The following is a 14,371-nucleotide window of genomic DNA, read 5'->3' as shown; positions in this document are numbered from 1 at the left end:
TAAAGCTTAAAATTCCTATTTAATTATAATTATTCCTATAAAAATATTTAAAGTAAAAAGTAGTTATTGTTTTGCTGACATTTATAGCATTCCAACAGTTGCCAACAATTCTCTTTATTTTTAGAATTCTTATTATGTTTATATTGTTTGTTAATGTATTTTTTCTTATTTTTCTTCAGATTTATGTATGGAAGAGGAACTTGTTTTTATTGATAATTTGGAAATTTTTCGTAAAAAACTGCCTACTTCATCTGTGCTTCTGAGCAGACTACAGTTTTTTTTAGTGAAAGATCCCCTTTTAGATTCTGAAGGACAGAATTTAACAGAAGAGAACATTTTCAGGTATCTACAAATTGTTGTATAATAGTAAACATAAATAATAGTCTGTGTGTAATGCCATTAACATTTTAACATCTTCTGTTGTATGTTAACTGTTTAGTAAATTTATATTTGCAACAGGTAAAGACTTCAGCTTTTCTTCTTACTTATGAAAAAATGAATAGGATGAAATTTATACACATTAAGAAAACTGGATAAATGAAATTAGGTCATTTTTACATTCTGTAGGTGTGAAATGTGCTCAGGATTTTAGGTTTGGAATACTGAAAAAATGTCCATTTTAATGGACCTGGTCCTCCCTCAGACTGACTGATTCACTATCAGTAAAAAGCCACTAATTTTAGTTGGGCCAGGATTTTACACGTGCTTCCATGTTCCTTCTTTCTCTCCTCTCAGTCATGCTGTCAGTAAATCCATGCTCTTACCCTGCTGAATTGTATTTCTTCAAGTTCAAATATTAATTATTTTTATGGTTTTGCTCACTTTCACATTGCTAGTTTGATTGAATTTAATTGAATGGTGTCTTATGTCAGGAATTTGAACAAACTGGTACATTAAAACAGGTATGTTATATTCAGAATGTGCCTAGTATCTTGTAAATATATTAATCTGTGTACATACATTCATAAAGTCTGGCTAAATTTTGCACTGGTTTACTCTATATCTGGATGACTTGTACAGCTTCCTTTGCCCTTGATAGGGTTGTATGAGTCACAAGCAAGGCAAAGCAGATTTTAACTGATTTAACTGTACCTATATAGGAACAGAACAGGGAGGAGTGGGATTGTTTCCCTGTTTTTTCAAACATGAGCCCTGATCTTGCAGTGAGTCTTGGACTGTGTACACGTGTGAGTACTGTAAATATCCAGCGAAGAGAACATGATTCAAATTCTGCAATGACTTTCAGAAATACCAGTCACAGGAGAAAAAAATGCTAGTGTGAACCTTTAAAGAAATAGCTCTGACCTGCTCATCCGCAAAGCCACCAGCCTTGTCAAGGTGGGAGTCCAAATCTCCTAGTGGAGCACACAGAGAGGTGCATTTAGACAAAGAGATACAATTAGACAGGCTTCTGCTTAAGATAAAATTCAGTGAGCATCCCAAGGCTAGGTGTGGAACAATTTATACTCTTCAGTCTAAAGTATTCCTCCAGGAAAACAGCGGTGCCAGGGACTGATGAGGAAGCTATCCCCCTAAAAAGTCATAGATTTCGTGCCTGTAATGGCCACGAGGGACAAGCCTGATGAAAGGTTTTCTTTCTACTTGAAAAATCTTCATCCCTCTTCTGCTTGTATGCTTTCTTTACAAGGCAAGTAGTAGCCTCACTCCTGAGTTTTACTTCTTGGCATTTTAAAAGTTTGTCAGTTAAACCAGGGAACATACTTTTAGTTTTCATTTTAATTAATAGTGAGCACACTCTGCCTTCTTTGGTGCTGAATGATTCCTGAAAATAGAAATGAAAGGTGAAAAAAGGTAAATAATGTCAACGTTATAGATTAAAGAAATTTTGTGTATAGCAGAAAAAACTTCACATTGGAAGAAGATTAGGTCTGCAACTTTTGCAGAAAGCATTTTTACATGACAGGACTTACATGTTGAGATGATGAATAATTTTAATATGGGTTTTTTCTCTCTAACTTTTTTAAGGCAGGTGCCAATATTAAGTGGTTCTCTGCATATAAATGCAGAGATGTACTATTTCTTGAAAAATAAGTTCAGTTAATTACACAGATTGGTACAGCATCCCTTGGAATTGCTTTCTTAGAAAAGCATAGATTTAGAAAAATGTAACTTATTTAGAAAAATATAACTTTTGCTACATATATGGCTATCAAAGCTACTGCTAAGACTTTCAGTCTTAGATATGAAGTAATACAAAGAAGTAACTTGCTTTATTTTATGATCTTTTAAAGGGAATGTTTGACTTTCCAAAATGTAATGGAGACGCAAGAGAGTAAAAAAGAATTGCAGGGGGTTAAAGAGAACTTCTGTACCATATCTGTAAAAGATGAAGAGGTATCATCATGTTGTTTCTTACTAATTATTATATTTGTGATTGCCTTATGTTATGCATAAGTGTTTGTTCATCTGCAAGTCATTGTACTGAATTCTTTTCATACTTGCCAAATATTTGTGGTCTTCATATTTCCAAGATTAGAAAACACCGGTATTATTTGTGGTTTTTTAAGTCTTGGATGCTGTTGTTGGGAATATCCACTCTGATTAGCTGTTTCTCCTGGGACCTGATGTGTTGGCAGTTTTATGTAGATACTGTTACACTAAGAATAAAAATGAACCAGAACAGGAAGCCATGACATGTGCATGGGAAAGGGAAAGTTCCAAGACATGTTCTGGGATGGTGGGGGGCCAGCTTGGCTTCTTTTTTGAAAAGAAGTCAAATCTATTTTTTGCTCCATTTTTCAAAATTAAAAAAAAAAACTTTCAATGAAATAAATGAGGATTTTACTTGATTGGGAACTGTAAGTTCAGATCCGTTCTTTATAGTCCACTGACTCAATCTGAAATGCTATAACACTTTTTTTCTCTGTATCAAGCAAATCTTTGTGTATGCTGTGTAGATGTCATATGACTTCTTTCTTAAAAGCTCTTAGATTGGTTTAGAATTAAGCTATTCCCAGATTTTGAAAAAGCTTAGACTGTACAGTAACATCAAAGGAAATTTACTTACCATTCTGTTGTGATTAATATTTTTCAGTATTTCACGTTGCCTGTTGAATTAGAGTTCTGCAAACCCAGCAATGGCAGATCAGATTCTGTTAAGATTCCATCATACTTGGAACTGAAAGAGTTGTTAAATTTAGCTCCAGAAGCTATGGCTGATGAAGACATGTGCAAAGAGGTGATCAAAGAAGGTGAGGGTTGGTTTTCTTAAATGCTTGACCTGATTTTCCTTTCATTTGCACACATTTAACACAATCTAGCTCTTTTGTATTCAGTTCACTTATGAATTACATCACAGCCTATCAAATGAGAATTTCTTTGTATCAGACTACGGACTGTGCTATACCCAAATTTCTGAGTATTAGAAATGTCTCCTCAAGTAGCCAAGGGGAAGTGAACTATTTGCCATTTGGTTCAATCCATGGCTGCATTGTAATCTTTGAAACAAAAGTAACATGAACCATGATTCATGATATCCAGTCTACCATCAGTATAATAATTTAGTGTTATGTTTTCTTATCTGTAATTAAGTTTACTTTCAGAGACATCCTTAAGAGGATTATATGCAGTACAGTCATACCATAAAAATTGCTTGTATTATGTTGTGATTGCAAACATGAAAGCAGATTTCTGTGAAAAAAGGGTTAAATATTTCCATGGATAACAGGAATATTCTAAACGACAGTAGTAATTTCTTTAAAGGAATTTAAGAAAAGTTATTAAATGCTTTTATACTGCAGATAAGTACAACTTTAATGACATTTATTGGCTATTGGATTGATATCTATGACAGTATTTTGTGTAGCTAAAAGAAAAAGACGGTGCCTGAGATTTTTTTATTTTTATTTAAAAAACCAGTTTGTATTGGTTTTGGAAAACAAGTGAGGAAAACCAAACCTTTGGTGGACCAGAAGCAGCTCAAAGGAGCAAGATTCATGCTTCTGAGTGTGGAGAGTGTGTGCTGAATTCTGTTTCTGGTAGGGCAGCAGTTTGGAGTAATCGAGTCTCTTATTGAAGATATGAACAAAACTTTTTTAAAGTGTATATTTGACTAAGGCAGTTTTGTGTGCATTCCTCTGATACATTTAGTACATCACAACCTACATGCCATGTTCCAAGCTGAATGACCCAACCTCCACTGCAGAGGTTTGAGGATTTTGTACATAGACATCAACCTATTATTCTTTTTTTGTTCTGTTTTAGTTCTTTTTAGTAGCAAGAGAATCTACATACACAAACTCCTGGTAAACTACGTTTAGGCTAGCTACTTGTTCCAGAAATCACATCACTGTAGTCATAAGAACTTTGAATAGTTCAAATAATGAGTGTACAATATTGGTTTTTTTTTCTGGCACCTTTAAGGGACGAGACTGAGCACTGCTCTGATCAGCTACAGCATTTGGGGCTACTAAGCATAACTAATTTTTCATAACAATATTTATGGAGATTCAATAAAAAGATTAAAAGAAAAAAATTGCTCTGACAGGAAAAAGGAATAAATGGCTCATTTATGGCACTTTTAAAAATCTGTTTTCAGATCTCAAAGCAGAAATTACATACAAAATAGAAATTTCCAAGTACGATCCCGTACCACAAGAAGTTTCCTCCAGTAATAGCAGAAGTATGTTTGAATTCTGTGAGTCAGGTAGGAAGATCTACAAAAATCAAGGGATGATATTTAAAATAAATTCTTCAAGTGATTGTCCCCATATTCTGTTCTTGGGAGTACATGCACCATATAGTTATAAGAGAAGAATGTTTGCTTTGTGTAATCTGCTATTTTGTACCTGCACCATAAACAGGTAGAAGTGCCATACTCCTTTCAAGAGTTATAAAAGCTAAACACAACCAACTTTACAGTTCCTTCATGTTGCTTTTGTCTGCAAGTGGTATCTATATCTTTTGCACTTGGTTAGCTTTTCAGATTTTTTTATCTGACAACTTATCTACCCGGAGAGGGCAGAGTAAAGTTCAGGCAGATTGATTAAAATTGTGGAGTCAAAGGGCACAGTTAAAAGTTTGTTGAAGTCTTATGTAAGTGCTTTCAAAAGAGGGTGATGGAGGACAATCCAGGGAGAAGTACTGAGTGTATAACTTGTAGAGGTTCAAAATTCCATGCAGACATTTTGGTTTGCAAATGGTTCAGTAATGCTGTGTGACTGAGAAATTAAGTCATGTAGTCACCAGAGCTGTTTTCCACAGAAATAAACTGAAAGTGTTGAATATTTGCTCATGTGTGCATTGAATCCTGGCTTCTCCTACGCTGGCATCAGGAAATCCTTTATACGTACCCACCTTTAATAGCTTGAAAACTCAGTCAGGCATGCTGGTTACAGTGCATACCAATGACAGACAGGTTTGGTGTCTGACTGTTCAGACTAACTGTTCAACCTCAGTTCTATTTCTTCAGCTTCCAGGTGTAATTTCTCAAAAATATTGGATATTCTTGCCAGCCCTACTGTTTTCACAGCTTAATGTTGGCTGGCTAAGAGAGGCAGAAAAATGGCTGTGCTGGTGACATTTTTCACCTTTTATTTCACACAGAAAAGCCTGCACAAAGAGTGACATTTACAAATGGATGTGATCTGGGCAGAGTGGCAATACTTGAATAAACATGTACCTCTCATCCTAATGTATATCCTGTCTTGGAAAAAGTCTATCCATTATTGCATTGGACAGTAGCAGTATTATCCTCCCATGCATGTTCACTTGATAGTTTTCCATCCAGCAGTTACTAAAATCCTTGAGAAATTTTGAGTTTTCTCCAGACCAAGACCCCTCTTCTTGTCTTAGTTTCAATATGATTTAAACTGGACGGATGGTTGTCCCCTTCAGGGCAATAGCATCACACTCCTGATATTGTATTGTAGTTGGCTTTTGGCTCCTGCCAAAAGCTCAAAGTGTCCTCTATAGAAGCTCAAGGCAAACCCACCATACGTTTTCCTACCAAGATAAAGTTAAACTTAGTTTCCATCTGGAGATTATTGCCTAGCATGATTAACTGTGATCTGAATCTAGTGAGCTATCTGACTGCTCTTTACTTCTGAAGCTTATGATAAGCAGGAGGAGCTTACGTGCAGTAGATCTGAGCAGTTTGGGACCCTCCTCCTGTATACAGTAATAACAAGTTGATTGTGATCTTACCTAGGATATTGTCCATTCTTCCAGAGTAGATGAATAGTCAAACCACCTTGAACTGTTTTTAAAAGAAAGTGATGTTATTAATCCTTATTGCCAGTTTGCTGGCTTAGCTCTGCCATTGAATCAGGCAAGATCCTGTCACTGGAGCACAGACAACTTCCATGTCTTTTTTTTTTTTTTAGGATATGCTCAGATCTGTAGGCTAGAGGCCTGCAAACCTGTACATGCACTGCTAAAACACTGATAATGGAAGTTCCTGTATTGGGTGTCAAATTTCAGCAGAGATACGCTACAGTTTTCTTCTTCTAATGACGAGTTACCAGAAGTGAAATATGTTTGCTTGAACTCAGAAAAGAAACAGTCAAAAAATAATGGCATTTTCTGTAAACATTCCATTGGTTGCCTTCCTCTCCTGCTAGCTATGGGGATTGTTTATTGATAAAGGAGTTGAGGGACAAGAGAATTCACTCAGTCATTAACACTCTGAGAAGGGGAATGGCACCCTGAGTGTAGGCAGAGTTTAACTGATGTAGCTGGTCAAAATGTTCCAGTCTCAAAGGCAAAAATAACTAGACAAGAACAAATATGAACAGTATTGCTCAAAGAGAAATAATTGTTCTTCTTAGATATGTCAGGAATTTTTGCTGTCCTGAGATCAACTCCTGTCCTGTTCAAAGAAAAGTGCTAAATTTGTTTCTCACCACAAAAAACAGTTTGTGAGCTGAAGTTCACAGCAGAAGTTCACTGAGCTTTTTTTGCTCTAAGTAAATGGGAAAGAAATTATACTGACTGGAAGTCTGTTTCTTCCGTTTTGTAACCACTTTTATTTCTTACCTTTTTTTTGTTTTCCAATGTGTGCTATACATTCTCTGGCTTTTTAACAGTGTCCTTTATACTTCCTGCAGTACAATCTGCTTGTTAGGTAGGACAAGGAGCAGCTGTAAGCAGCTGGGCATGTGGCTGATTCATAGCCTGCTGTGTGCCAGTTGGCCAAACAATGTGTGTATGGTGATTGCAGTTGCTTACTGCCTGTTGAAATGAATAGGTAATTTGTTAGAAGTGTTTTTCCTTATGGAGGCACTTATTTACTTACAGTTTTTCTGGCTGTTAGGTTTCACAGAACATGGAGGAACTGTGTTTTTTGTGACCTCTACTTTCTGGTCAAGCTTAACGATAAATATTATTAGAAGAATGCCAGAGAGAGGAATACCAGGGCAGTTGTGTAAACTGCCAATTTTTATGGAATGACACCAAAATCAATGAAGTTGCAAATTCCTTATCAGATATGAATAAAAAGCAATAATGCATTAAAATGTCCGCATTTAATATGACTGGCAAAAAAAAGGATGCGAAAAGTGACTTGCAGGGGACTTTTCACATGCCAGGTTTGTTTATATACTGCTTTAAAAAACCTGGTGTTGTAATTAATTTCAGTAGTCATCCCTAGAAATTACAACGAGTACTAATTCTGCTTGAAAGAGTAATTTTGTCTTTAAAATCCTGACTCCTTCTGAAGTTCCTGAGTCCATTAATCTGAATGTTACAGCCACCACAATATTGTCTGAAGTCTCTCTCCTGTCTAATTAACTTAATTTATGTGGGAACTATCTAAGGCCAACAGGGATGAACACTTAATATCAAAACCTCAGCCATAGTACCTGGTGATTTAATCATAAAAATCATCGTACATGGGAAATGTATGTAGGCAGAATACATTACAGAATGAGTAAAGGAATGTGATCTACACATTATTATCCCCAAACTGTCTGGAAATTAAATGTGAAGTATTTGGGTTTTATTGCTTAAATAGTGAATTGTCCCATTAAAATATTTTGTATTTTAATCCAAAACCTCACTACTGTAAAATTCCTAAGTATTTAATACTTAAGTGTTTCATTCACAAGTAGCTTTGTGATTTAGATTTTTTGGTTTTGTTTTGAGTGGGGCTTTATGCAATTTTGATTTAGATCTTTTGTTTTTGTTTCGGGTGGGGCTTTATGCAATTTCTAGCTAAATATGTTCCACATCTGAAAGACAAAATGGAAGAACCTTTAAGTCCTCCATGCAGACAACAAAGATCATGGGTTAATTTTCTGTGCACAGGACTTCAGGAAGAACCTATTCTTCTTTCTGGTAACAGGTAATGAAAACTTTGCAGTAGTAAATACTGTCATAAATCCTCTAAATCATAAATCATCAAAATCAGTGCAAAAATAACTTTAGTCTGTTTGTGAATTGGTAGTTATGTTCTTTGAGACAGCTGCATATCTTTTGTGTTTTGTGTGAAAGAGTGAACAGAGTGCATGATCCATATCTGTGTCTTTTCAGAGGAGCTTGAAAAAGGAAATGACAGTTGCTTCTGTAGACCTCTTTCTCCTGGGGGACTTAATAGCCTGAAAATCCAATCTCCTTTTTGGAGTAGGCAGCAGTAAATATTTATGTATATAGCAAGTATGTATGTGTGTATATGCATATATTTATACATACAGCAAACACATATGATCAGGTATCACCTACAAAATCTCCAGAAGATACAAGGAAGAAAGTATTGTCTGTGTTTTGGGGATATCCCCCTACAATGGAATTTAAGCCTTTTCATGCTGGCATAGGGTCAGGATTGCTTCATCCTTTCATTCTCATCTTGTTTGCAAGACAAGCATTTTTTTGCCTTGGTGTCTTTCTTGCATGTGCACAAAGAATTTAAATATCCTTTTGGGGAGGGAACCATGATCTACATAGAATTTTCATTCGGTGCCACTTTACTTCATGAACTAGCCTTGATGGCTCCTCTCACTCCTTCCTGTTCACTGTGGTTTTGCATGAAGTAACCTTCTATATGGACAAGAAAAAATTTGAATGAATGAATGAATGAATGAACTGAAAATTTAGAGAGAAAGTAGATCTTTAAAAGGTAGTTTTGTATAAATCAAAATTCAACAGGTTAAACTTCACGTCTTATTTTGTGTTCTTCTTAGTATTTCGATTACAGAGCCCTCTAGGGAATACTTAGAATGTTTGGTATGGCAATCAGAGAAGTATCGGGATAATATGAACTCTCTTTTGCTTGTTGGTAAGGATTTCTAATTGATGATAAATTGCTGATTGATGTTGAAGAGTTCCATGTACATGGAGAAAGCATAGCGAAAAATATAATGTTGTATTATAGAGCACATCTTTTGAGCCATTGAAGTTTATCCAATTAATGTAACCCTCTGAAGTTTGGATTATCTGATTCTTTTAGTACATATAAAAAGTTACAGTATGGCAACATAGAAGTTGGTATGTCATGTGTCCTGCTACGGAGGTAATTTGAATGAAGTAAGAGTTTTATTTAATTATGAAAATGTTCAGCTCACAACTACTAATTATATTCAGTAACTGTGGTACTTGAAATTTGGTAATCTGTTGAACTCTTTTCTGTGTGCTATTTTTCCTTAAATAATGTTTCAAAATATTTATCAATCAATAGGAAAAGTACTGTTAATGGAAAATAATGACTTGACAAGAGCAGAGTTCATGTTAGGAAGCAAAATATACAAAACCAAAATAAGCTGCAGGTTATTTCTGATACCAGCATAATACTCATTACCACAGTTTTTTAATTTCATTTTATTTGCCTTCATTTTACAAGTCATGGGTTAAATCCTGACTTCATTAACAAGTCAGGATTAAGTTATGTATATTGACTTGTTATATTGTCCAATTCATTTGTACATTAATTTATAGTTGAAAATAATGTATGGTAGGCTCATTACTATTTAAGTTGGGGTTTTTTTAGGTAAGGATTATGTTAAATCTTTGTAAGCAGGACAAGTAAACCCACAGATAATGAACAAGATCATTTGTAACTTTAGTAATGCAGCTACACATTATTAGACCTGAAAAAAATTTACACCCCCCTTACTAAGTTCAATAAGTAAAAGCACACTTGCTCTGGTAACACTAACTGCTTTGCTCTTAAGTCTATCAATGGACACTGAATTACACATGGAAGTATAAACAATGGATATATGTAGTAGGTCATCAGTACTTGGGAGCTTTCATTTTCAAAATGACGTTCTGTTTTCATGTTTCTAGGTTATTAATATTATATGTTGATATCTGTTTTTTGTAGAGTATCAGACTGCTAAACCTGTATATCAGCGTCATTCGCTTACAGAACTGAAGGAATTGCTACCACTTGAGGTAGAAGAACCAATGCTTAGCTCACTAGAGGAGGACTGGTGGCTTCATTTGGGTTTAAATCCAGTCTCCATAGAAACTTTAGAGCAATTAACTGTGGATGCCAGTAATGCAAACAGTTTGCTTCCTACAGAAGTAGAAGCATTCACACGATTTACATCATATCAGTTAGAAAGTAAGTATCTTCTTTTTAAAAAGAAGTGATAAAAATGCAAAGATAGGTATTTTAACAGAGAATCACACAGTGACAGTTACATACCTCTAAGAAAGAAGGAAATGGAAGATTTCTTACTCTCAAGAACAAAATGTTTTATAGCAATATGAAGTAGCATATGAACTACTACTATTAAGGTGTACTTTCACAAACTTAGAACAAATTGTAGGACCAAAAGTATTTAACTACACAAAGTTATCTTTTCTATTAATGTGCAGATGAAAAGTAGCCTCCACCAGCCGTACTATTTTTTAATAAAATAGTTTCATACAGGAGAATTTCTTAACAAATAGTAATTTTGCATTGCAATATTTTAATAAAGCAGATATTCATGTAGTCATGTCTGCAGAAGGTCAGTAGGGAGAGTATGTTACAGTGAAAATTCTTTATTTTTTCATGCTATTCAGAGGGGTTTTCTATGCTGGCTATGGTTTCAAATGTGAACCACTCATAAACTGCAGAATTTCTCATGGACCTTTATGCATACTTATAATCAAATTTTAACAGAAAATGCAAAAAATTATTTAGATTTTATTATATAATTATGGCCTGACTGCAGGGCACCAATTGTGATTGTACAACTCCAAGGATTGACAGTAACATGATATATTATGAAACAAATAGGCCCTGCTCATGAAAGAACGTGTCCACTTAACTGCTTTTTACATATCGCAAAGTGTTTAGCTACTGTGTTTAACACGGATGTGCAGCTGTTCTAGTGAAACAGGTCTTTAGAGGGAGCTAATTGCATTCCTTACTTCTTTTTTTTTCCTCTAAAAAAAATCTGTTTATCTTTTAGTCTTTATTCCTAATAAAATATGCTGCATCCCACTTCCTAGAAATCTAACACCAGTAAGCACCATGCAGATGGTGAAAACTTCTCCAAACAGTAGCATGGCCTTCTGTTTGTCAACATTGTATGTTTTTACTCAGGACTAATCAGTACAAATTTTCTAAAAGTGGATTCTAATGATTTGGGAAGGCAGAAAGAAGAAATTAAAAAATGTTTTCTCTGTAATCATCCAAAATAGTTAACTCCAACCAGGAGGAAGAAAAGACAAAATCTATGTTGCAGTGGAGAAATTAAATTTTATTTTTTAGGATGGCTTGAAGAGAAGAATTCCACAACAAACCAGGAGATGCTTTCTGCTGAAAGACATCAGTCAGACAAAGTAATTAATCTTGACATGTCACCGCAGACTCAGAGGCAGTACTTTGCCCTGCATATGAGTGCTGCACCATCTGCCAAAATTCACAGTACAAATACATCTGTGGAAGAGCTTACTGGGGGAAGCATAAAAAATAATAAGGTAGAAGAGGCAATTTATTTCTTAAACCAAGGAAACAAAACCCCCAAATCATCTGAATCAGTCACCTGTAAAGGTGTGCCTTCTAAACAAGACAACTCATCCAGTAGTCAAAAGCCTGCATCATTTGCACTTGCTGCAAAATGGGACGACGACGATTCTGATCTGAGCAACTTTATCATGCTGAGATCTAAACATACACTCACCCAAAGAGAGGAAGAAAATTATGTAGATAGTCCTGAAAAAGGTATGTAATCCAGTTTATTCTGTGATTTTTCTGGGTTTAATTCTGCTTTCTTATACCAATTGCAATAGGTGCTACTTCATGCTAGTAGATTTATGGGGAAAAAAAATGCTTTGAAGTCAGTGGTAACATTTTTATGATCTTTAATGTAGCTGAATTTTTCAACCTTTTATTTTTTCCTTTAGATATCTTAGGGGATTTTGTTTGTTTGTTTTGGTTGGGTGGGAGGTGCTTTGTTTTGGGGTTTGGGGTTTTTTTGGGTGGAAGTGGTTTTTAATAAAATAAACATGAGTTTATTCCTATTCTGACAAAGGAACTCTAAATGGTACTTACTCCAGAAGATCTCTTCTGTCCATGTGTTCTGAATCAGATCTCCTGGCCTCTTTAGAGAAATAGTAGTAATCAATTGTAGTTATCAAATTAATTGTAGTTATCAAATAGTAATTATGAATACTCTTATTTTTGTAGAACCAACATAGCCTAGAAAATGAACAAGAGTTAAAGTTCTTCTCTGGAAAGAACCATTTGAGCCAGTTACCTTGGTGCAAACCCCATCAAACAATGAGGCAGTACAGGTCTTAGGGAAAACAGAAAGTTGTTGGTAGCCCTGTTCTTGTTGATGACAACGCTTATGAAAGCATCTCAAGCTATGCGTTGAGCATTGCAGAAATGCAAAATAACAGAGAGGGAAAAGAAGTAGAATAAAGTCCTTATTTGTTTTAAAAAAGAAATATTTGTGACACAAAATATCAGAAGGCGGTGACATATTTCCAGATTCACTTTTCAGGATAAAGTTGTATTAAAAAAGAATATTTTTCAATTTTTGGACTTGTATGGCAGAATTTTGACAATAACTTCTATCTGTGTTCCAGTTATATGTCCCAGCATAAAAAAAAGATAAAACTTGTTACATAATAGCTTTCAGCAATAATTCCAATAGAATAGAATTGAGATATTTCTTTAATTGCAAGCTTATGTAATCTTGTGGAGAAAATTATTTCTTGGTAAAATTCATCTGTTACTGACACTGATAGATATGCATAAAACACTTCCATGGCCTCAGAAAGCAACAATCCCGATTTTAAAAGTAGGAGAGCAAGGTACCTGAACTGAAGTTTTATGCTGCCATCTAGTGAACTCTGCCTAGAACTGCATCTCCTAACAAGAAGTCCAAATGTATTGAAAGACAAGCTATTTTACATTTATGAATAGGCTTGCAGAGGTTTAAGCAAGTTAAATGCAGTTTAGAATATGTTTACAAGTAGACCCCAGTGTTGCAGATTAGTTATGTCTAATATATAGAGAACCCATTAAAATGTATAGGTCTTACCACATTGATGTAGAAATGATGTAAATTACTGTATACTTTTGTAATAACGAAAAGTTTTGATTAAGGGTCATTCTAAATTTAACTGAAAATAAGAAATGCCAGCACTGCTTGTAGGGCTCTTTCTCTATTGTTGTTGTTGTTTGGCTTATTTTTTAAAGATGTCATTGTGTATAATATTTAGTTCAGAATATACACAGGAGGGAAGTAGTAGAAACAGTTTATTGATCCAATTTTGAACCCTGTATAGCTTTTCAAAATCAGGAAGGGTTTTTTAACTTAACTAGAAAAAAAATTTGCCTTTTCTTTCTGTCTCTGTATGATCAGTTTGTTTTCTGAGGAAATTGACATTCTTAACTAGAAAAAATCAGCAATATTTAGGAGACAGCTATTCAGCCAGAACCCCTCTCAGAAATAAAGAGGTAGAGCTGCCACAGGAAGCTTTGTGGGCAGAAGCTGTAGCTCATGCATCAGTTTTTATAAGGAAGAAGGGAAGGAGGCTTAGAAATACTAACAAGTTGCAGAAGATAGCTATAAGACAGAAGAAAAAGTTATTTTCAATAAGCAATTTTTCTTTTCTTTTTTTTTTCCTGCCATTTGCAGCTTTTATGTTCTTTCTGGGTCACTTACAGTATGTAACCTTTTCTACTCACACTCACTCACTGAGGTATTTTCCATAGCTTGAGTTCCTTATAGTCAGCAGCATCTTTCCTCTCATACATGGTTTTTCTCTGTATAAAGGCGTATGAGCTTTCCTATGGAGCTATATTATAGAGCTATAGTACCAGCTCCTTAATTTTCCCAGCTCTGTATTTCTGCCCTATGGAAGAGGAACCTGATAATGCCTGACTTCTTGGGCTATGAAGGCTGACAGGGTCTCATATCTCTCTCTGTCTCTCAGTGGTTTTTCCATACTATATGAGTCCATGAAAACA

General features: G+C 35.0%; 1 protein-coding gene across 1 annotated transcript in view; it reads left to right on the top strand.

The window, feature by feature from the left end:
• SHOC1 (shortage in chiasmata 1) overlaps positions 1-14,371 on the top strand; it is a 60,322-nt gene that overhangs the window by 17,763 nt on the left and 28,188 nt on the right. The window contains exons 6-13 of the mRNA XM_072860607.1: positions 180-342; positions 2,253-2,355; positions 3,056-3,212; positions 4,559-4,666; positions 8,173-8,302; positions 9,138-9,232; positions 10,277-10,519; positions 11,660-12,112. Of these exons, the coding sequence (XP_072716708.1) occupies positions 180-342; positions 2,253-2,355; positions 3,056-3,212; positions 4,559-4,666; positions 8,173-8,302; positions 9,138-9,232; positions 10,277-10,519; positions 11,660-12,112 (1,452 nt within the window). The remainder of the gene's footprint in view (positions 1-179; positions 343-2,252; positions 2,356-3,055; positions 3,213-4,558; positions 4,667-8,172; positions 8,303-9,137; positions 9,233-10,276; positions 10,520-11,659; positions 12,113-14,371) is intronic.

This window comes from Ciconia boyciana, chromosome 4, assembly GCF_034638445.1.
Source record: "Ciconia boyciana chromosome 4, ASM3463844v1, whole genome shotgun sequence".
Taxonomy (NCBI): domain Eukaryota; kingdom Metazoa; phylum Chordata; class Aves; order Ciconiiformes; family Ciconiidae; genus Ciconia; species Ciconia boyciana.
This window is presented reverse-complemented; position numbering and strand designations above follow the sequence as displayed.